The 23,136-nt window shown below is 41.4% G+C and overlaps 1 protein-coding gene across 3 annotated transcripts in view; it reads left to right on the top strand.

The window, feature by feature from the left end:
* Positions 1 to 23,136, top strand: part of LOC136679585 (rho guanine nucleotide exchange factor 4-like) — a 72,381-nt gene that overhangs the window by 428 nt on the left and 48,817 nt on the right. For 2 of the 3 annotated variants that reach the window (XM_066658197.1, XM_066658196.1), the window contains exon 2: positions 1,400 to 1,432. In XM_066658197.1, coding sequence (XP_066514294.1) covers positions 1,400 to 1,432 — 33 coding nt within the window. Of the gene's footprint in view, positions 1 to 1,399; positions 1,433 to 18,335; positions 18,432 to 23,136 lie in introns of those variants that run through there. The other variant, XM_066658199.1, reaches the window with a different exon arrangement.

The following is a 23,136-nucleotide window of genomic DNA, read 5'->3' as shown; positions in this document are numbered from 1 at the left end:
TGATCGTTTACAGCGCCCCCTGTTGAGGGTGGGTTGTATATCAGGCAGTGAGTGAATGGTCAGTACTTGAAGTTGGTGTTGAAGGAGCAATGGTCAGTATAAGGATCTGAGGGCCACACTGTGATGGCTATAATATTTTGGTCTCCAAAAACAGTCTCCAGAACTCTTTGTGGTGTTCCCGGTGTGCAGGGGTCAGAACTGAGGAAGGACGAGTGGTGAGCGGAAACACACACTGCTGAAATAGTTAATGCTAGTCTGATAGAACCGGGTCAGAACACACACTGCTGAAATAGTTAACGTTGCTCTGATAAATCCATTTTAGAACAATTGGAGACAGGGCCTGTTCTGATGGATTGCTCGTTTGGACGGTGGGGTAAGTGTCTGGCACTGAACCACTGAAGAGACAACCCCAGAACCCTGGGTTCTGGAGTTCTGTGGATGTTCCTCTGACCCAGACCACGTCCCTAAACCTTGCACCCTTCACTGTAGTGGTAGGCCCTAACAGCAGTGTCCTCTCTCAGCGCCACACTGCAAACTCTGTTCAGGAACACTTTGAGGAACAGAACCGAGTTCCAGGTGTCGACTCGTGTCCAGATTCCTCAGATCTCAGTCCGGTCCAGACCTTGTGGGATGAGCTGGAGAAACCAGTCCAATCTGTAAAGACCTAACTCCACCTCTTAGCTTACTGGACTCACAGGACGTCCTTGGGATTCTCATGGACTTCGTCACAGGACACTTTTCAGCATCAGATTCTGAGCTCGTCCTTAGCTCAGTTTATTTACAGACTGGACACATTTATCTCTTATTGTGTGTGTGTGTGTGTGTGAGTGTGTTCTGAAGCATGCAGGGGGTTTACAGAGTTTAAAATTAGAGCTGAGGGGGTTGAGACCCTCAGTGAAGGAACTTTTACCTTTCACTCTTCAGCCTGCTGTTAAAGAGAATGAGAATGTGTGTTTTCAGCCTCTGCTCTTACAGTAGGCAAGGGTATACTGCTGTGAGGATCTGATGGTGTTCAGCCTCATGATCTTCCAGAGAACACAGGGGGTGTTTAACTCTCCTCTCTCATTTATCTTTCTCTCCCTCTCTGTATTTACATCACCCAAATCTCTATTTGTCTCTGTCCCTCTGCTCTCTTTGTTCTTGTTCTCTCTCTCTTTCTTTCTCTCCACGCCCTGTTCCCTCTATCTCTGTCTCTCATGCTCCCTTTCTACATTCTTTCCTCCTTAAACTCTCAATTCTCTCTTTCTCTCTCTTGAACATGATACTGTTGTGAGAACTGGAAGAGTGAAGGAGTGAAACGAGGAAAGAGTGAAAGAAAGAGAGAGAGAGAGAGAGAGAGAGAGAGAGAGAGAGAGGAAAACACTTTCATTTACCCCTTGTTTTTGTTTTTCTCTTTCAGAGGAGATTAAGAGTGTGTCCGGTTCTGACTCAGGTAAGACTCTTACTTGTCTTCAGATCACCTGTTTACAGGTGAGTTCACCTGTGTCCCTCACAAAGATCACGTTTCTAACCCTGTGTGAGAGTTGAGAATGGTTCTCCTGAGAATCGTTTACAGCGCCCCCTGTTGAGGGTGGGTTGTATATCAGGCAGTGAGTGAATGGTCAGTACTTGAAGTTGGTGTTGAAGGAGCAATGGTCAGTATAAGGATCTGAGGGCCACACTGTGATGGCTATAATATTTTGGTCTCCAAAAACAGTCTCCAGAACTCTTTGTGGTGTTCCCGGTGTGCAGGGGTCAGAACTGAGGAAGGACGAGTGGTGAGCGGAAACACACACTGCTGAAATAGTTAATGCTAGTCTGATAGAACCGGGTCAGAACACACACTGCTGAAATAGTTAACGTTGCTCTGATAAATCCATTTTAGAACAATTGGAGACAGGGCCTGTTCTGATGGATTGCTCGTTTGGACGGTGGGGTAAGTGTCTGGCACTGAACCACTGAAGAGACAACCCCAGAACCCTGGGTTCTGGAGTTCTGTGGATGTTCCTCTGACCCAGACCACGTCCCTAAACCTAAATCTCTGTGTGAGAGTTGAGAATGGTTCTCCTGAGCTCTAACCGCAGTTTAGTAAATCTGTGCCACATTTTCTAAATTAATAAAAAATCTGAAAGCTTTTCTCTGTTCAAAATCAAATCAACAGTACAAAGGGAGGTAGGAAGTAGTATTTAAAACCCTAATTATACCACAGTGCACTTTTCCAGAATCAGAAACACATGAAATAAAGACAATGTCACCATGCAAGAAGATACCATTTCCTCTCATGTGATTTGAACAAATTATAAATGAAATTAGGTTGACCAGTAGTATTTTTAGTTTAATATTGCAGCCTCAAAATCATTGTGATGCTCCCCTAAGCTGTCATAGGGAGAATAGAGCCTCTGTTGCTATACCAGACCCAGCACTGCAGGAACTGCACTATATAACTTTTGGAGGAGGGTAGGAAACATTCATCCCCTTAATTTCAGGACAGTGCTATAAAAATCATGCTTCAAATATAAGGGGACATGTAACAGACATTTACAAACCGGATTCCAAAAAATTTGGGACACTAAACAAATTGTGAATAAAAACTGAATGCAATGATGTGGAGATGGTGAATGTCAATATTTTATTCTTAATAGAACATAGATGACAGATCAAAAGTTTAATCTGAGTAAATGTAACATTTTAAAGTAAAAATATGTTGATTCAAAATTTCACAGTGTCAACAAATCCCAAAAAAAGTTGGCACAAGTAGCAATAAGTCGCTGGAAAAAGGAAATTGGGCATATAAAGAACAGCTGGAAGAACAATTAACACTAATTAGGTCAATTGACAACATGATTGGGTATAAAAAGAGCTTCTCAGAGTGTCAGTGTCTCTCTGAAGCCAAGATGGTAAGAGGATCACCAATTCCACCATTGTTGTGCAGAAAGATAGTGCAGCAATACCAGAATGGTGTTACCCAGCATAAAATAGCAAAGACTTTTAAGTTATCATCATCAACCATGCATAACATCATCAGAAGATTCATAGAATTTGGAACAATTGCTGTGCGTAAGGGTTAAGGCCGTAAAACTCTACTGGATGCTCGTGATCTCCGGGCCCTTAAACGTCACTGCACCTCAAACAGGAATGCCACTGTCAAGGAAATAACAGAATGGGCTCAGGAATACTTCCAGAAAGCGTTGTCAGTGAACACAATCCACCGTGCCATCCGCCGTTGCCAGCTGAAACTCTACAGTGCAAAGAGGAAGCCATTTCTAAGCAAGCTCCACAAGCTCAGACCTTTGCACTGGGCCAGGGGTCTTTTAAAATGGAGTGTGGCAAAATGGAAGACTGTTCTGTGGTCAGATGAATCACGATTTGAAGTTCTTTATGGAACACTGGGACACCATGTCATCCGGACCAGAGAGGACAAGGATAACCCAAGTTATCAATGCTCCATTCAGAAACCTGCATCAATGATGGTATGTGGTTGCATGGGTGCTTGTGGCATGGGCAGCTTGCATGTCTGGAAAGGCACCATTAATGCAGAGAACTATGTTCAGGTTCTAGCACAACATATGCTCCCATCTAGATGTCATCTCTTTCAGGGAAGACACTGCATTTTTCAACAAGATAATGCCAGACCACATTCTGCAGCAATCACAACATCATGGCTACGTAAGAGAAGGATCCGGGTACTGAAATGGCCAGCCTGCAGTCCAGATCTTTCACCTATAGAGAACATTTGGCGCATCATAAAGAGGAAGGTGCGACAAAGAAGGCCCAAGACGATTGAACAGTTAGAGGCCTGTATTAGACATGAATGGGAGAGCATTCCTATTTCTAAACTTGAGAAACTGGTCTCCTCTGTCCCCAGACATCTGTTGAGTGTTGTAAGAAGGGGGGATGCCACACAATGGTTAAAAAATGGCCTTGTCCCAACTTTTTTGGGATTTGTTGACGCCATGAAATTTTGAAACAACATATTTTTCCCATAAAATGATACATTCTCTCAGTTTAAACTTTTGATCTGCGATTTGTGTTCTATTCTGAATAAAATATTAGATGTTGGCACCTCCACATCATTGCATTCAGTTTTTATTCACAATTTGTTTAGTGTCCCAAGTTTTTTGGAATCCAGTTTGTAGCTTTTTTTATAGAGTTGGATCAGATTTGACTGTTTTTAAAGTCTGCACCAAATAAAAGAAAGCTATTTCGGAGCGCAGCAACATGTTTCTGAGGAAAAACAGCACCTCTTTGACCAAAATCAATGAAGTGGATTAAGTAATTTTGTTCTTAGGCTCCACCCCTTGACTGTGATTAGTCCACACTGACATTTTCACCAATAATGTTCAGTAGTTGTTTGTTTGAGATGATGCTGTTTTGTCTGATGTCTGACAGTTGAATAGATTTGACTTTTCAACAAACTGTCACTTTAAACACACTTTAAACATCTGGATGAACAGCACAACCTGTTCATCCAGAATTTCTCCTGCACTGAGGGACATTAATCAGGAATGTTTTTCTTTCCACCTCAACCCTCTTTTGCTCTGTTGGGAATGGTTTACACTTGATCTAGGAACATTGCAGTGAGGATCTGATGGCATTCAGTCTCATTAACATCAGTGAGGTCAGGGGCTAGTGTTAGATTGTCCTCATGTCCTCTTAAACAAGACACATTCAATGTGAAATTTGATGTAATCGTCTTTGAAACCCAACCATCCTCAGACTGTGTACAAACAGCTTCGTCCTGGATTGTTATCTGTGTGTTCTCTCTCTAGAGAGACGTGCTGTCTGCACACGTTTTGCTTCTCAGGACTTTTGTGTAACTCGCAAGGTTATGATTCTTGGTTGATCAGACCGTGTGGTTTTCTCTGAGCCCCTGATATGTGAGCTGTGATCTCAGGATGTTATTGTGGATGTAAATGTGTTATAATGATTTCAGAGCAGGTACAAAACCAGCTTTACACAGCTTTAATATGTCTCAGTTTATTTTTTGTGGTGGTTTTAGCTGTGTCTGTTCTGCAGGAGCAGATTATTCTGCAGGTCTAAGCAGGTTCCCGTGTTTATGCTGAAATCCTGTAAATAATCCACGCTTGAATTCATTCCTGTGGGGCATTTCTGCTTTAATCAAACTATTTGTGGCTTGGTGACACTAGTGAAATTATTTAATGTGCTAGCTACAGACAGTAGCTCATATCTGCAGTATGCAATCATATTTATGTGCAATGTTTGCAATAAGTGCAGTCTCTTTAATTGTTAGTTGTCAGACCTCTGTGCAGGTGTGTGCTGCTGATTTTATTTTAAGTTTAGTAGCTTTTGGTTTATTTATTTATTTATTTTGTTAATTATTCTCTTTTTGTATAAAAGCCCTTTTATGCATTAGCTCAAAGTTAGAGTTTGATCTTGAACTTGATTTGAACTTGAACTTAATCTTGAACTTGAACTCCCTGGAACACAGTTGTTGGAGGAATCTGATGTAAGCACTTTTTTCCCTGAACTTTTTGTTGGAAGAGAAAAAAAACTTTTACACAAAATGCCTCAAGCCAGAAGTGTCTTAACCTGCAGATTCAGTCTGGCTGAATTCAGGAGTCCACAATAACAGATTGCAACAGGGAAAGAGTAGATTTATGAATAAAGGTATTGAATTACAGGTAAAAAGAAGCATAAATAAATATCAGTAAGAAAATACCAGATTAGGGTAAAAGTAGAGTATGGCGCTGTAAAATCCATTTGATTTCTTTTTCTCATTTTTACTTTTCATTTAATTTTTTAAAAAATAGTTATAGATGTTTAGCAGTTTTTATTTAATTAATCAATCAGTAGGCAAATTGCACTGTTTATTTATTGAAAGTTTTGACTGCCCCGTGTACTCGTGGTGTATATTGTTGTCATTAACAAAATCCTCTTCCGACCCCTACTTTAATATCCCTCTCTCCAGGTTGCGCTGTGGCTCACAGCGCAGCTTCACTCGCTACCTACGCTCGCTAACCTGCTAACTAAGGGCACAAAGTTTACACTGTTTGGCCAGTTTGCTATAATTTAAGGCACAAAGCTGACAAAATGAACTGTAGCGTCGCCTTGCTTTGTTGTGTGTTGTTTTAGTATGTTAGGCTGTTTTATATGATTGATTTTTAGTCTTTACTTGCACAACGACTTTTATGTTGAAGATGACTTTTATGTTGAGTGGGGAAAGCACTTTATTTTATTTTATTTATTTATTTTTTACTGCTGGAGCCTGAATATTCAGGGTCACTGTGGGTCCGGAACCTACCTAGAATCACTGGGCGCAAGGCAGGAACACACCCTGGAAGAGGCATCAGTCCTTCACAGGGCGACACACACTCACACATTTACTCACACCTATGGAAACTTTTGAGTAGCCAATTCACTTACCATCATGTGTCATGAGACCGGGGGAGGAAACTGGTGCACCCAGAGGAAACCCACGCAGACACGGGGAGAACACACCAAACTTCTCACAGACAGTCACCGGGACTCAAAACCACAACCTCCAGGTCCCTGGAGTTGTGTGACTACGACACTACCTGCTGCGCCACCGTGCCGCCCTGTTGCCTTTATCAATAACCACATTTATCTGAATACCCGAATGTTTGTGTTCAGAACATCAGCACTCAGCACCCGCTTTAAAATTACTGCTTCCAGCATGGCTCTGCTATCTGAATCATTCGCTAACTTCGCCACTAAGAGCACAGAGTGTACACGAATAAACCAGAGTTCATGGAGGTGTTCTAATTTGAGGTGTAAAGCTGACAAAATGAACTGTACCTTTGCCATGCTTTGTTGTAAGTAGGTTGTTGTAGATGTTAGGCTGTTTTAGGCTTCGTTCAAGGCTTTTATGTTGACAAGGCTGAATACATGTGGAGTGGAAAGTTGCCTTCACCCCATTTATCCAAAAAAACAAATATCTGAATCTCAAAATTATAAACTGAATTTCTACCCAACGAACAAATATCCGAGGCCACTCCTGGAATTCTGTACCTGTTTTCATTCCTCATTTTTGTGATTCCGTGTTCTACGAATCATGGAGATCATAGGGACCTGGGAGGCCATGGTTCAATTTTTCCTAAACTTTTTCTGACCCCATTTTGTAGATGAGAATATTTTGATTCATTCATTCAAATCTGTAATTTTTTATCCAGATCAGGGTCACAATGGGTCCGGAGCCTACCTGGGCACAAGGCAGGAACACACCCTGGAGGGGGCACCAGTCCTTCACAGGGGAGATCACACATTCACACACTCACACCTATGGACACTTTTGAGTAGCCAATCCACCTACCAATGTTTGTTTTTGGACCATGAGAGGAAACTGGAATATCCAGAAGACACAGGGAGAACACAACTCCTCACAGACAGTCATCCGGAGTGGACACTACCTGCTGCACCACCGTGACACCCTTGAGAATATTTAGTATATTTTATTGTGTTTGTTTTGATTTATTTGTATTTTGTAATTCATACAAAATTGCAACTTCTTATTGAACAAAATTACATACCGTGACAAATCAAATTAGACTAGAATTATTACATGACATTCATTCATTGTCTCTTGCCACTTATTTGTTCTGGGTCGCAGTGGGTCCGGAGCCTACTCTGAATCACTGGGCGCAAGGCGGTAACACACTCTGGAGGGGGGCGCCAATACATTGTAGGACGACACACACCCCAGGACCCTGGAGCTGTGTGACGGCAACACTACCTGTGTGACAGCAGCACTACGTGTTGCGCCACCATGCTGCCAGGGCTGTTTTTTAAAAAAAACATATTTACAGTAATGTCTTGGTGAAGGGGATGTTGGGAAATACCTGTGGAGCTCGTTTTTTTGGCCCTGGCTTTGGTTGGTTGGTTCATGTTGAGACCTGTGTAAATTTTACCTGTTCCTCCAAGCTGTCAGTGTCACCTGAGCTCCTCTGGCACTTTCTCTCTTTCTTTTTTCCCCCTCTACTGTTTCAGGAGAGTTTGACCTCGTTCCTGTGGCTGGTTTTCTTTGTGATAAAGAGCATTTCTGAAATTGCTGCATTGCACATTTATATTGGTTTATTTCCAAATCATTTTAGGCCATTGCCACTTCAGATATAATTTTACAGCCGTCTGTGATACAGAATGTCTCTTAGATTTCTCAGGATGGGCGACAGTTCGCTAGAGAGAGTGGGACATGAGAGTGAGGACAGAGCTGTAATGTGAATCACTGCTATGAGACAGTTGTAAACTTTTCTTATGTCAAAATGAAGAGAGGAGACCAGTCTGGATGTAATGATATTTATTGAGCTTTCTTGTTCCAGAATGAAGTCTGAATTGTTTCAGAATGTGGTCTGTTCTGGTCTGAGAGGCACACAATTTTTTACACCATTTTACAACCTTACACTTTGTAATACTCATTATCTACTAGAACAGAAAACGGGATCTGAAACAGGTTGAGCTCTCGTAACATCCTGTCGTAAAGCTGATATTATATCATATGAGGTCAGGCTAAGGAGTTTGTGTCCCTACAGATTGGTTTAAATACAACCCCAATTCCAATGAAGTTAGGACGTTAAACTTAAATAAAAACAGAATATGATGAATTGCTTTTCAACCTATATTCAATTGAATACACTACAAAGACAAGATATGTAATTTTCAAACGGATAAATTTTATTGTTTTTTGGCAAATATTCACTCATTTTCAATATTTCTCAGAATATTTATCTCAGATGAGCTTGGGCCCAGAGAAGCCAGTAGCGTTTCTGGGTGTTGTTGATATATGGCTTTTGTTTTGCATGGTAGAGTTTTAACTTGTTGACAATGGTTTTCTGAAGTGTTCTTGAGCCCATGTGGTAATATCTGTTACAGAATGATGTCGGTTTTTAATGCAGTGCCGTCTGAGGGATCGAAGGTCACAGGCATTCAATGTTGATTTTCTGCCTTGCTGCTTACTTGCAGAGATCTCTCCAGATTCTCTGAATCTTTTGATGATATTATGGACTGATGATGAAATCCTTAAATTCCTTGCAACTGTATGTTGACACCACTTCAAAAAACCAAACAATCAAAAAAAAAAAAAAATAATAAAAAATAATAATAATAAAAAAAACAGTACAAGATAATTTTTTTACAATAGGCGATGCTGGAAATGTTAACAACCCAGTCTTTGTTGAGGTGAGGAAATGAAGGACAAAGTTTGAGCCCACCGGCAGAATGATGGTTCTTAAAGATTGTTGTTGTTTGTAGCATTAGCCTGACTGACTTCAGCAGAGCATTAAGGAAGTCCATCTGAATATAACAGTCCTCCAGACCAGTCCACAAGATTATATAAGCATTTAAAATCTCCTTCTATGTATACAGATAAATACAATCAGGTTACAAGTGAAAGTGACTTATTCCAGCTGATTCCTTTTTGGACATTTTATCTCTACCAGTGAATTAAGATACTTTCTCTAAAGGTAAAAAAAAAACATCTAGAAACAGTTGAGCACTATTATAATATTTGAACAGTGATCTCAGAAGGGCTCTGTGCATTTTGTAATCATTGATGTTATAGATAGACTCTTAGATAGTGTGGACAGTGTAATGTTATTTATAACGGTATAATATAATGACATAGCCCACCTCTGCTCATGTGTATTTCCTGACTGGACCCTGGACAATTGTTCAGTGACATTTTGGTTGTACACTTCTTTGAAGTTTTTGACTTTTGAAGTGCTTTGCCAAAGCCACAAGAACTGAAGCAGGACATTTACACAACTCTACTGTACACCTCCACTCTTACACACACACAAATACACTCTTGATTTATTAATGATGTATTTGCCTGGAGTGTGCTGTCATGCTGCTTTTTGTAGGTCTACATTACCACCAGTAGATGCTTTGCATGATGTACAGCATCCTCCATAAATATTGGCACTCCTGGTTAAGAAGTGTTCTTTGGCTTCTAATAAATTCTTTTTTTAAAACAAATAATATAGGACAAATAATGCAAAAAAAGAGAAAAATGTAAGCTTTAATTCAAGTATCTTTATTTGGTGGGGGAACAAAAAAATCACACTAAGAATTAAATCTTTATATGAATAAAACCTCCTTTTGCCAACAAGACAGCACCTAATCTTCTCCTCTAACTCCTCACAAGATGGGAGAATACAGAAAGAGGGATCTTCGACCATTCCTTTTTGCACAACCTCTCTAAATCGTCCAGAGTCCTGGGTTTTCTCCTATGCACTCTCCTTTTCAGCTCACCCCACAGGTTTTCTATTGGGTTGAGGTCTGGGGACTGAGATGCTTAGTGTTATGCCAGACCCACTTAAGAGTGTTTGTTGCCAAAAAGCTCTATCTTGATCTCATCTGACCAAAGCACACGGTCCCAGTTAAAATCCCAGTACCGACTGGCAAACTCCACCCATTTACGCTTATGAGTATAACTCAGAAAAGTCTTTCTCTGTGCATGCCTCCCAAACAGCTTGTTGGCATGTAGATAGTGCCTGATGGTTGTTTGGGAGACCTAATAATACCAAGATTCTATCATTTGATTCAATTATCTTACAGTGAGCGTTGGAGAATCCTTCTCACTGTGCATGGTGCAAGATACACTTGCGTCCTCTTCCAGTCTTGTTTGTCACAGTTCCAGATGTTTTGAACTTTTTGATGATTGCTCTGACTGTAGATAAGGGCATCTGCAGGTGAGTGGCTATTTTCTTGTAGCCATTGCCTGATTTATGAAGGTTGACACACATCTGCTTTGCTTGAATAGTGTGTTCTCTTGTATTTCCCATGTTTAAGAGTGAGTAGGAGAAATAGGCCTCTGTGTAACAGCATATTTATACCCCAGGGAAACAGAAAGTGATGAATTACTAATTAAAGGTTCCTAATTACTTTGATCCACTTTATACACTACAGTAGAAATGACATAAATTGTTCAAATACATTTATTTCCAAGAAATTGTTAAGTGTTCCAATAATTGTGGAACAGGTCATTTTATGGGAAATAATTATTTGTTAGTCAGGATTTTTTCTTTTTTTTACTTGAGTTTAAGGTTGTTTTTTTTTCAAATTTTTTTCAGAGTGAGATTATGCATTTGCAATAAAAAATGAATTTATATGAAGGCTTTTAACACATTTTAACTAGTGGTGCCAATAATTATGGAGGGCATTGTATATTTAATGGAGGGCGCTGTATGTGTAAAGATTTAACCCCCCACCCACACTTCTGTGTTTTTGGAGAAAACGCTTTGTTGTCCCTTCAGAATGAGACTGACCACTTCCGGCTGTTCTCTTGCCCACAAATCTTTATCTGGAAATGAAATCTACATGATTAAATATCAACATGCCTTTCACACAATAACAGCCTTTCAAAGAGAGAGAGAGAGAGAGAGAGAGAGAGAGAGAATGTAAGAGAGAGAGAGAGAATGTAAGACGGAAAGAAGATTGACAGGTTCACTTTTTATGCTAGAAAAACTCTTTTGTCTTTTCTATTTTTTTTCCTATTCTATTCTATTCTATTCTATTCTATTCTATTCTATTCATATATTCATTCATTCAAGGGGGCGCCAGTCCTTCACAGGGCGACACACACACACATTCACTCACACCTACGGACACTTTTTTTTCGCCACTTCACCTACCAACATGTGTTTTTGGACTGTGGGAGGAAACCAGAGCACCCGGAAGAAACCCACGCAGACACAGGGAGAACACACCAAACACCTCACAGAGCGGGACTTGAACCCACAACCTCTGAGCTGTGTGACTGCGAAACTACCTGCTGGTTTAGATCCTGATGGAAGAATGTGGTTGTAATATCAGACCATTCAAAGGTCTCCAAACCCAGGGACAGTGTCCACTCCTCATTTCTCTTCAGGGAATGGCTGGACACACACAGATTAGTTTGAACAGTGGAAAGTGTGGCTGTGTCCAGTTTAGTGTCCAGCAGCTGTTACTGTCTGCCATGGGGCAGCTGTTGTTTTTCGTTTTGAGTTTTTCCAGTTTTCATCCGTGTCTCTCGGTGGTCAGGACAGGATTTAGAGTAAACACTGTAGAGAATGATCTCTTACTGGGTGAAATTATCTTTGATTGTCTCTGATATTCCTCATACAGAGGCCGCTCTAAGAATATCTGATTATTCACCTGTTTTTACATGTTTTTGAACAAGAGCTTGTAACCATTCAACACATCAGTAAAAATATACCTCTTGTATCATATATCTTGTTATCATTTTAATTGCAGTTATGAGTGTGCCGTATAAAGCCCTGTATGTGTCTGAGATTTGTTCCAGACTGAGGAGGTTCGTCCACTACGCCTTCTCCTGAGACGCCTTAACAGCTTGTATCCGCTGTCTTTCTCTTAGGGACCAGTGTGTGTTGCATCACATCTAAATAAACTCAGTGCTGGGGTTTCGGGGTGGAGGGACGAGCAGCTGTCCTGGTTTACTGTCTCTGCCAGGACAAAAACATTGGGCTTTTTAAGGGAAACTTTGCCCGTTGCTATCATCAGCTCCGTCAGAAACATGACTCTGAAGCTGCACTGTGGGCTTTGCTTATTTATAGTTGCTGGAAGAGTGGAACAGCCGTAACATTTCAATATTAAATTTAGCTTTTTATAATTATCCCCCATGGTTTTAAGTCAAAAGTGTCTCTTAATGTCCTTCATTTCTGCATGTTCAAGATGGTTTGCATGGTTGTGCTGGTCCTTTTCAATTAATTAGAATGTATGGTGGTCAGTTCTGATGGCCAGCTTTTTAAAGATGATGTTTTGTTTTTGGGTACAGCATTGTCCTCCTGTTCTTTTCAGTTTTTTTTTTTTTAATCTCTAGTGAAAGCCGAATGTGCAACAAGGAAAACTGATCTCTGAGAACTGGGTCATGGACCCATGTTCAGTCCAAAAAAACAAAAACAGCACATGAGTAAACAGCACCTAAGTTTACCGCAGCCGTTGTTGTGGTTTTCAAAGCCAGAGGTTCCTGTTAGAGATGGGGTTTTGTGACGTTACAAGCTTCATTTCGCCGGGGAGCTTTGCTAGTGGAAAAGCGCCCAGCTAAAAGCGGGCCGAGCCGGGTTGAGTCAAGCCGATCCCATGTAGTGGAAAAGCACTGATAGTAACTGCAATACTGTCCACAAAAAAAACAAATAAAAAGTTTAATGTGTGATATTTCTGTTGTGTTTTATTCAGATACAAAACCCTGGGGTCAAACTGACCCCAAATAACACCACTGCGTACAGGATGGACAGGAAATATGTGCCCGACACTGTAAACTTAATCAGGTTAAGGTTATGTTTCACCAGTCTTCCTGATATTTCAGAAACTGTCATTAAATATGAAACAATCCTTTATTTACAGAAATTCAAATGTATTCACCCTGGGTTAAAGGAGCCAACTCACTCAGTACAGTGGGATGTCTATAAACAACTTAAAATATACTATTAATATAGAATATGGTACAATTATGTTCACTAATTAAAGGTACATTATATGTTTCATTGAAGGTGCCAACACAGTGACAGTTTTTCTGATAGTGAACACCCCTCTGTAAACCAGACATATGGAGGTGTCTTTGAACATGTGGAATGTGACAGACATCCACTACAGTATCCTTTATGATCTGTAAGTCCTGTAATAGCACATCTGTGCTCACTCTGCTGTTTCTCCCAGATTTCCCGTGGCCTGCAAATAACTGTCAAACATCTCAGAACAAAGACAATGATCTACAATCTGTCCAGACCAGAAATGCACAGAGAGTGTGGGAACAGCAATGTGAGGCTCTCTCTCTCTCCGTTGGCCTCGTCTTGGATGGTGCTGCTCCTCTCCAGGTGTTTATTCCACCGTTTTTAATGGCACAGATGTTTCTGATGAGTGTTATGTGGATATTCTGGCTAATCCCACACTGTCCCCATGCTCTGATTAATGTGAAATATGAGTTCTGTCAAGAATCTGGAATCCAGCGTTGGCTCTATCTTCAGGAGGCTGTGGGTTGGATCCGGGTGCTGCCTCCAGGGTGGGGGAGTCCTACTGAGCACAACTGACCTCAGTTTCTGGGTTGTAGGGTGGCCGCCTGGCACTTGCCTGTTGGCTGAAATGACAGATCTAGTCATTGTACGTTGTCCTCTGGTGCAGTGGGTTAGCCTCTGAGGTTCTTGGAGGAGGCATATACTCACCTCCGCCCTCATGTGGTTGTTAGGGGAAGACTGACAGGTCGGGGGTGTTACTGGCCATGGATAATACATTTAGAAAAATATATAAAGGGAAAACATCTCGAATCCCAGTGGTCATGCCATCGATCTATGTGCCTATGTCTATGATATGTCTATGTGCGTTGAGCTCTTATACAAATTTAATTAATTAATTCATTCATTATCTGTAACTGCTTATCCACTCCTCACAGGCCGTCACCTGGAGCTGTGTGACTGCGACACTACCTGCTGCATCACTGTGCCCCCCTCTTATACAACTTACTTATTGCAAAACCAATTTTTTTGTTCTCTGACTTTTAGATTTTAGATTTGGATTTAGATTTAGATTTTAGATTTTGTTCCTCTGGTGTGTGGAATAGGGGGAGTGATGAGTTGGAGTGGTGCGTTTGATCCAGAATCTATCACCAACGCCGGCACCATGGATGTGTTTAATAGAGGTGTGTGGGAATGTTTGACCAGTCTGGCATGATTAATAGGAGTGTGTGTGTGTGTGTGTGTGTGTGTGTGTGTGTGCGTGTGTGTTTATAAAACCAGGGACAGGTTTAACAGCAGTGAATAACCTCAAGTGAATGCCTTGAGTGCAGCACATAGCCAGGGGCCATTCAGATGAGCAGAATTTAACCCTTTAAAAGCCATGTATTAATATCATTACCAAGTTCCAGGCTGTAGTAGTGTAGGGGTTTGGGAGTTAGTGCTGAAGGCAGTTGAATGCAGGGGGTTGGTCAGTGGACAGTGAAGTATGTCCCACTAGGCACTGCAACCTGAAAGGAACCTTGTATTTGTTCTTGTTTCTGTAGTGTGTAATTTAGTGTCTGATTAAGTGGTGTTTATTTTAGTGGTGTTTAGTGGATGGACGGGGACAGTGGGCACTCAACACCACCATCCTTGTGACTAGGTGTGTATCCAATGATGTTGGCTCACCCAGTCACTCAGTTGCTAACATACTCTAACATATTCACTCACTCACTTACAAACACACACTTAAAGGGAACACCTGATATCCAACTACATATCTCTGCAGGCCAGAGGCCAGCAAGTGGGAGGGGCGTACGCAGCAAGTGGGCAGAAACCAGCGAGTGGGCGATCTATGTTTTGTGGGAAGTCGAGTATAGGAAAGGCAGCCTTTGTGATTTGAAAAAAGGGCATAGTTTCTCTCCAACAGAACTAGACACCCTCTACTATTTATATAGTTTAAAATATTAGGTTTCAGTGAAAACGAAATACATAGCACTTCTGATATTTTAATGATATATTTTTGGTAATCTGATTATGGGGTGAACTGCAAACTTATGAAATCCATTAGGTCTCTCATGTCTTCAATCATTATTTTAATGTGATTACAGAATTATAGGACTGTATTATTTGTTTTGTTTTCAGCACAGTATTGGATTATATTCAGTTTAAATGTGTAAACCCTCAAGTAACACTATAGAAAATGGCCCACTATTCAAATAAATATTTAAAGCAGCTCCTTTCCATTAATGGACAAGGGAGAAATTATGCTAATAATTTGCAAATAATCATAATATTCAGCAAACCTACCATGACCACTCAATCATAGTGGGTGTATATGACAATATAGTCAGTGCATGTAGCTACAAGTTAGGTGAACTTAAGATGGAAGCTCACTGTAATGTAGTTATGGTGTAATGAATTCCAAGACACACACACACACACACACACACACACACACACACACAGGTCCATTACATGCATGTAAATATTTAGCTGTTGATAATACTGAAATAACGTAATGACTGCCATCTAATCAACATTTCTTAATGTTTAAAATGAAAGTTGAAGAGACGTTCAAACACAGACGTTGAAAAGATGAATAAAACAATTTTGGTCCAAACGTCCATTGATGTTATTAATTGGCCATCACTTAACTGACATATTAAGATGGATTTTGGATGACATTTAAAATACAGACTTGATGGACTGACTATTTTTAGACCTAATTTGAACGTCAAGGGATGTTTTTTGTTTACTGGGTATCTCTTTCTTTCTTTCTTTCTCTCTCTCTCTCACCCTCCCTGACTGTTATTAATTGTTGTAACAGAATTAGTAGTTGGTGGCCTACTCCAAGCATGATGAGCTCCAGCGATGATTTGTTGGAAGATTGAAAGGATGTTGTGGAGTTAGAGAGTGAGAGAAGAGAGAAAGAGAATGAAAGAGAGAGAGAGATGCAAGTAATGGAGAGAGATTTCCTTGGTTACAGTTTCATCTGACTGCTGAAAGTAAACTTAAAAAAAGTGAGTAGTTCTGTGTGTGTGTGTGTGTGTGTGTGTGTCTATGTGTGAAAGGAGCGGGTGGTGGGGGCAGTCATTAAAACTTGACAGCTCTTTTATTCAGGGCTGATGATCAGGAGACTGGCTGAGAAGCACTGCGTCTCGCTGAGTCTGAATGGAGAAACTTTGCTGCTGCTCTTGTGGAAAGTTCAGGGCTTTGTTTCCAGAGCAACTTTCATCAAAGAATCCTTCACTCTCTCAGCCTTTAATCTCCCTCTCTTTGTCTTCTCTTCTTTACTGGAGAGCGGAACAAACTGGAGCGAAGATTTTTTTTCTTCCTCCGCTCTGATCTCCATGTGTGGAGTATGGCGTCAAAATGGGGCCAAAAAAGTATTGAACTGAAGAATGAATACGTTTTGTAAACCAAAACACTGAACTCAGAGACAAAAACACCATTTTCTTCGAGAGAATCGGGGCCGTCCAACCAAGGGAGTGAAGCCAAAACCTCCAGCAGCACTGCTATGTCTGATCCACTCTTATCAGCACAACACACATTAACACACCACCACCACGTCAGTCAGTGCAGCACTGAGAATGATCCACCACCCAAATCAAACCTGCTCTGAGGGGGTCCTGAGCATTGAGGAACATGGGGACAAATGGGGCTAACAAAGTGTGCAGAACTACTGATGGATTACAGTGTGAAAGTGTGGAACTACAGAGTGACCAGAGTGGACAGTGGAGCTGAGAGAGGGGACAGTGAGTGGATAGTGGAACTGAGACAATGGACAGTGAGAGTGTAGGAAGAAGTGGCTTGCAATATTTACCAGTCTCCCTGCACACGCCTTTTCTGGACACTAGAGGGAGCCACTCAGCCACGCACTCTACCATCCACAGTGTGAATAGAAGTGTGTCTTGCTCAGGTGTGTCTCCAGGAGGCAGTGTGTGTGTGTGTGTGTGTGTGTGTGTGTGTGGGAATTACTCCAGCTGCAGCATATTCAAGAACTTTACATTAAAGTAACAGTAAATTAAATAAGGGTGGCTCAGCAGGTAGTGTTGCAGTCACACAGTTCCAGGGACCTGGAGATTGTGGGTTCAATTTCCGCTCTGGGTGACTGTCTGTGAGGAGTGTGGTGTGTTCTCCCTGTGTCTGCGTGGGTTTCCTCCGGGTGCTCCGGTTTCCTCCCACAGTCCAAAAACACACGTTGGTAGGTGGATTGGCGACTTAAAAGTGTCCGTGTGTGTGAGTGAATGTGTGAGAGTGTGTGTTGCCCTGTGAAGGACTGGCGCCCCCTCCAGGGTGTATTCCCGCCTTGCGCCCAATGATTCCAGGTAGGCTCTGGACCCACTGCGACCCTGAATTGGATAAGTGCTTACAGAGTATGAATGAATGAATAAATTAAATAAAAACAAAATAATCATTACTATAAAATTACAAATAAATTATTATTACTATGGAGGGTAATGAAGACAAATTGAAACAAATTTATAATAAACGACTAAGCTTTGATTCAGTTTTAAGAATGAAATATTTCATTAATTATAATCTGAAAGAACTGTCTGTGTTTAGCTGTTTGTCTGTGTATAGGTGTGTGTGTGTGTGTTTATAAGCTCACACAAATGATGCATCTTTACAGTAAGCAGGATTTGGATTGATCTGTCTATCTGTTTGTGTCTCTGCCAACTTCTCTTTCTCTCTTACACATTCTCTCTCCCTCATATTTCTTTACTCATTCATTTTCTGCTCTTTATCTCTCTTTATTTTGATCCTTGTCCCTCCCTCACTCTCTCTCTCTCTCTCTCTCTCTCTCTCTCTCTCTCTCTCCCTCCTGCCAAAATAGCAACAAGAGAGCATGCAATAGCAGGCAGGAGCAAGGGAGAGAGACAGCCTAAAAAGAAGAAAGAGAAAGGGAGAGAAAGAGGGACATGGACTGAGAGGCAGATAGAGAGAGAAAGAAAGAGAGAGAGAGAGAGGGAGAGGGAGAGAGAAAGTTGTCTCCATGATTCTCTCGCTATGCTGAGTGTGATATATTTTCTACGCAGCTTCTTTGAGGTAAACACTCTTAACTCTTCCCTGTTTGTTTACAGCTCTGTGTGTATTTTTGTGCAGATATGTTTTTACCTGTTTTTGTGCCAGATGTTCTCTGTGTGGTTTTGTGTTTATGTACTTTATAATATCTAGATTTCTTTAAGTTATGGCGAGACTTGTATCTTTTAGGTCATAAATCTTTGCCCTGGAACTTGTGTTATGTAATACATCACTGAGTAATACAAAAACACTACAGGGTTCTTAAGGTGGAAATACAGGGATGTTAAGGAGGAGCTATGGATATTAAGGGGGAATTACAGAGATGTTAAGGAGATGTTCATATTGTCTTGTGTTAGGTGTATTGCTGTGTTTGTTTGGAAGGTATGTTGGCACAGGAAAAGAGAGTGTGCTGCGGGAGTTAAGTGTGTGTTGCGTAAGTTAAGTGTGTGTTATGGTGATCACCTTGGTAATGAATGAATCATGTAAACTCACATATTATATGAATGTCTCTGTTCACATTCACTCATGTCCTCTGTGTGTGTGTGTGTGTGTGTTTGTGTGTGTGCGTGCGTGCGTGTGTGTGTGTGTGTGTTAAGGTCAGGTCAAAGTTCTCATAACTAACAGATCCTTGTACCGTTCAAGGTCTGTGTGGTGTTGGTTAAACATGCTCAGTGTCACCCTTGGGTAATTATTACATACATACACAAAGGGTTTTACAATTGTCATGTATAATTATAACACTAATAATATAGTATCCATCCATCCATTATCTGTAACCGCTTATCCAATTTAGGGTCGCGGGGGGTCCAGAGCCTACCTGGAATCATCGGGCGCAAGGCGGGAATACACCCTGGAGGGGACGGCAGTCCTTCACAGGGCAACACAGACACACACACACACACAGACACTTTCAAGTCGCCAATCCACCTTGCAACGTGTGTTTTTGGACTGTGGGAGGAAACCGGAGCACCCGGAGGAAACCCACGCAGACACGGGGAGAACACACCAACTCCTCACAGACAGTCACCCGGCGCGGGAATCGAACCCACAACCTCCAGGTCCCTGGAGCTGTATGACTGCGACACTACCTGCTGCACCACCGTGCCGCCTAATATAGTATTAATACAAATAAATATGTTTGATTATGTATAGACATGAATTTATGAGACATGTATCTCATGGAAATATTTAAATGCTGTCACTAAATCTTTGTCTTAACTTTTGTGTTTAAAAAAAGGCCCCTGATTAGGTTTTTTTTACTGTGTTATAATTACATGTTTAATTTGACCAATAGAAGTAAACTGAAATGACTTACATTATTTCACTTTATGTTTGCTTAATTTAAAGTAAAAACCATGTCTCCCTCCTGTTGTGATGTTATTTTGTGTATACTGAATGTAGGTGTAGTGCTAAAGGACTGTAGTGTGTGTGTGTTGATGACATACCGGTTAGGGGAATGCAGAATGCAGTGATTGTTTTACACTCTGACAGGAAAACAGAGAAGAAGAGATTAATTGGAGCTGAATGAGAAGAAAAACAGATTCACGAGAACCGAAAAGAGCACACACACACACACACCCCATTTAACACACAATTTAAACCCCACCCTGTCTAAAGCACAGCAGCCCCACACTTATACACAGAGTTGAAGTCCCACCCTCTCTAAAACAAAGTGTTTAACCCCCTCCTGGATTAAAGCATGACAGAAAGTCTAATAGACGTCAGGGCAGAAGTGTTACACTTCAGATTCAGGATGGAGTATTTTTTTTTTTACCTGGCCATTGTTTATGAGATACTGATGAGAGAGTGGATTAAACAGACACAGAAGTCTGTACGAGATTGTGTTTAGCCTTTCAGACAAGGACAGGGATGTGGTTGTTTTATGAATTACATCAAAGCTCTTCATACCTTAGACCAGGGTTAGAAAAATGAAATAAAAACAGGAAAATGCTGCATGTGTGAGTTTCTGGGGCTGTGTTAAGCACGACTTGAGGTGCTGTCACATTTAGGTGACTGTTCTCCGCTGTTCTCACTGTTCTGGAGCTCAGCAGATGGCTCTGGAATCACAGTCTGAAATACTCCAACTGTAACAGACAGAACTCTGCATCATTTCCATATGTGTATCATATCTCACTCTGATCTGACCGCGCTGTAAACAGTGGATAAACCATGACTCTGTCCTGAGTCCCATTAAAACAGGTGGAAACTATCCCACTGTCACTGGAAAGCAATGAAGTTCAAGTATCCTAAACAGAACAGGTTCAAGAACAACAGTTCATTGGGTGGAAAAGGGCTAAGGGATAACCCACAACACTCCTCATTATGGAGAGGATGCCTGAGGACGCAGAGACCACCTGCAGTGCCACAGCCCCATCTGCCACATTAATGAATATTCTCTATTAGGGTTGGGTGGTATACTATATACCTATATTTAAAAATGTGGACAGTATCTCAATGTGAGGCAGGGTAATTCAAAATTATGATGTGTGGAGTGTCAAATATCTGTTCCGTGTCTGAGTAATTATGTGGGAGCTCACTGACGGATGATGTCACACTCTCAGCTGTCCACTAAAGTTATGAGTTTAGTGCTGAGGTTGGGTTAAAAGAGAGGAATGAAGCTGAAAACAGAACATTCTCAGAAGACCTTTCACTTGACTTCACTTCACTCATGGGTATGAGGCTCTATCTCTAAATATGGATGATTTGAGTCTCAGTTCACTGGAAAATCACCTGCTGTGGTGTGCTAAACCACAAGTGCCTGTTAGCTGGCCAGCTGTGCTTTAAACAGTGTAGAACCATCTTATTTTGCTTTTTACATTTTCTGTTCCTCAAGAACCAGGTGTTGAAATTTGCTCTATCAGAAATACATTTTTATCATCAACACCCTGAACTGCACAGCGCTGAAAACACTTCACTTGAGTTTGTGCTCACAGATATGAGGCTCATGCAGCCCGACAGTGCAGACTCATCCCCACCCACACCCTGTGGTAATACATATACCATATTAATATTTTGAAAAATGTAGATACAGCCCATCCATATTCTCTATTAAGGCTGGTGACTTGTCTGTGACCCTCATAGAGCCCCCTGTGAACACCTCAGTATCAGAAAAGCTCATAAACAAATATTGTTCTAAAATGTTATTGCTGATGAACTGCAGAAACCTTTTCTCTCCAGCGTAAATCTGCAGAAGACCCCAACATGTCTCAGCTGATCTGTTCCTGAGAAATGTGTGTGTGTGACTGGAGTAAAGGGACTGTCTCCTGAGAGGAGGGGGAGGAGTGAGATGGAGTGTGTGAGGGTGATAACATCACTGCTGGAATGTAAACACACTCCGCGAGGAATTATTAAGAGTAGGAGGACAGTTCGACCCTCACAAACACAGACACACACTGGACCTGCTCACACACGTGTTACACTCGCTGTCTTTAAAAGCTGGTGTGTACACGTGTGTATTAAAAAACATTTAGTGTGTGTTTTGCTCCGTGTGAAACTCAGTTGAGCCCCATTGGTTAGAAACATGACCAAAAAAGGAAAAGCAATCACCTTCTCTATGTTTTAATTCGTCTGTTGCTCTGCATATGTTGTTACCCCCCCACCCCTGGAACTAGAGGTGGGCGATACCGGGAATTTTGGTATCGATCCGATACCAAGTAAACTGCTAGTCTTCACCACGTGCCGGTGCAGCACGGTTCGGGGGTGGGTGTGGGGGACTCTTTGGAACGTCACGGAGCAATAACAAAAGGCGGGGGGATGCGCATGCTGCTCTGCGCTGAGTCACACATGGACTTTAGTGGGAGAGCAGCAGGAGAGAAAATTGAGTATTGATCAATACCAATACCAGTGTTGATATCGATATTATCGATATTTGGATTGATCCGCCCACCTCTACTTAGAACCAGGTTCTTTTTTTTTAATCTGCTTTCTCAGTGCAGATATCCAGCTCAATGTTACCACCGCAGTTTGTTGTGGTTTTCAAAGCCAACTGTTCCTGTTGTTTTGAGATGTTGTTTTGAGACTACACTGGGTATGTTACGGGGGAGATGTGGGGGTTGTGCCGATCCGATGCCATGCAGTGTAAAACTGCCATTTCAGTCAGAGTCAAATCTAGGACAAGGCAGAGACTGGGACACACTGAGTCAAAGTCAAGTCAGAGTACATCAGTGTGTTCTGGATCCTGGTCGTGTGACCGCGACCATACTCGGCTCTGACACACTCCGTGTAGAGTGTGTGGGTCAGTGTGTGTGTGATGAGTGTGGGAGGTGTTCAATGTTCTTGACTCAAAGGAAAATCCTTATCCGACTTTGTGGAATATTCTGAAGTCCATGACAGGACAACCCCACAACTCCAGGGTTGTGTCAGAGTGACCGGTGAGGAATGTGGGCTGTTGGGATGTATATAGTTTTCTGCTCGTGTTTTCCAGCAGTCTCTCTGTGGTCTAAGATGACCTCATTTGTTTTGGATGATGTCACACGTTATCAAATCTCATCTCCTGTCCTCTATGATGTTGGTGTGTGTCTGGTATTTTGTGAGCGTGTGTTTATTTTGTAATGACTGCAGTTGAGCAATTAAAATGTTCCTTGATGTTCATTGTGTTAGAAACAGAATATATGAACCGAAACGGTCACTGTGGGGGTGCCCTCAAGGGAACATATACTGTACCTTTAATTAGTTAACATATTTGTGAATTATAATAATTGTAGATTAAGTTCTGTTAATTTCATATACC

The sequence above is a fragment of the Hoplias malabaricus genome, chromosome Y (assembly GCF_029633855.1).
Source record: "Hoplias malabaricus isolate fHopMal1 chromosome Y, fHopMal1.hap1, whole genome shotgun sequence".
NCBI lineage: Eukaryota > Metazoa > Chordata > Actinopteri > Characiformes > Erythrinidae > Hoplias > Hoplias malabaricus.
Note: the sequence above shows the minus strand (reverse complement) of the source record. Positions and strands in the feature narration are given on the sequence as shown.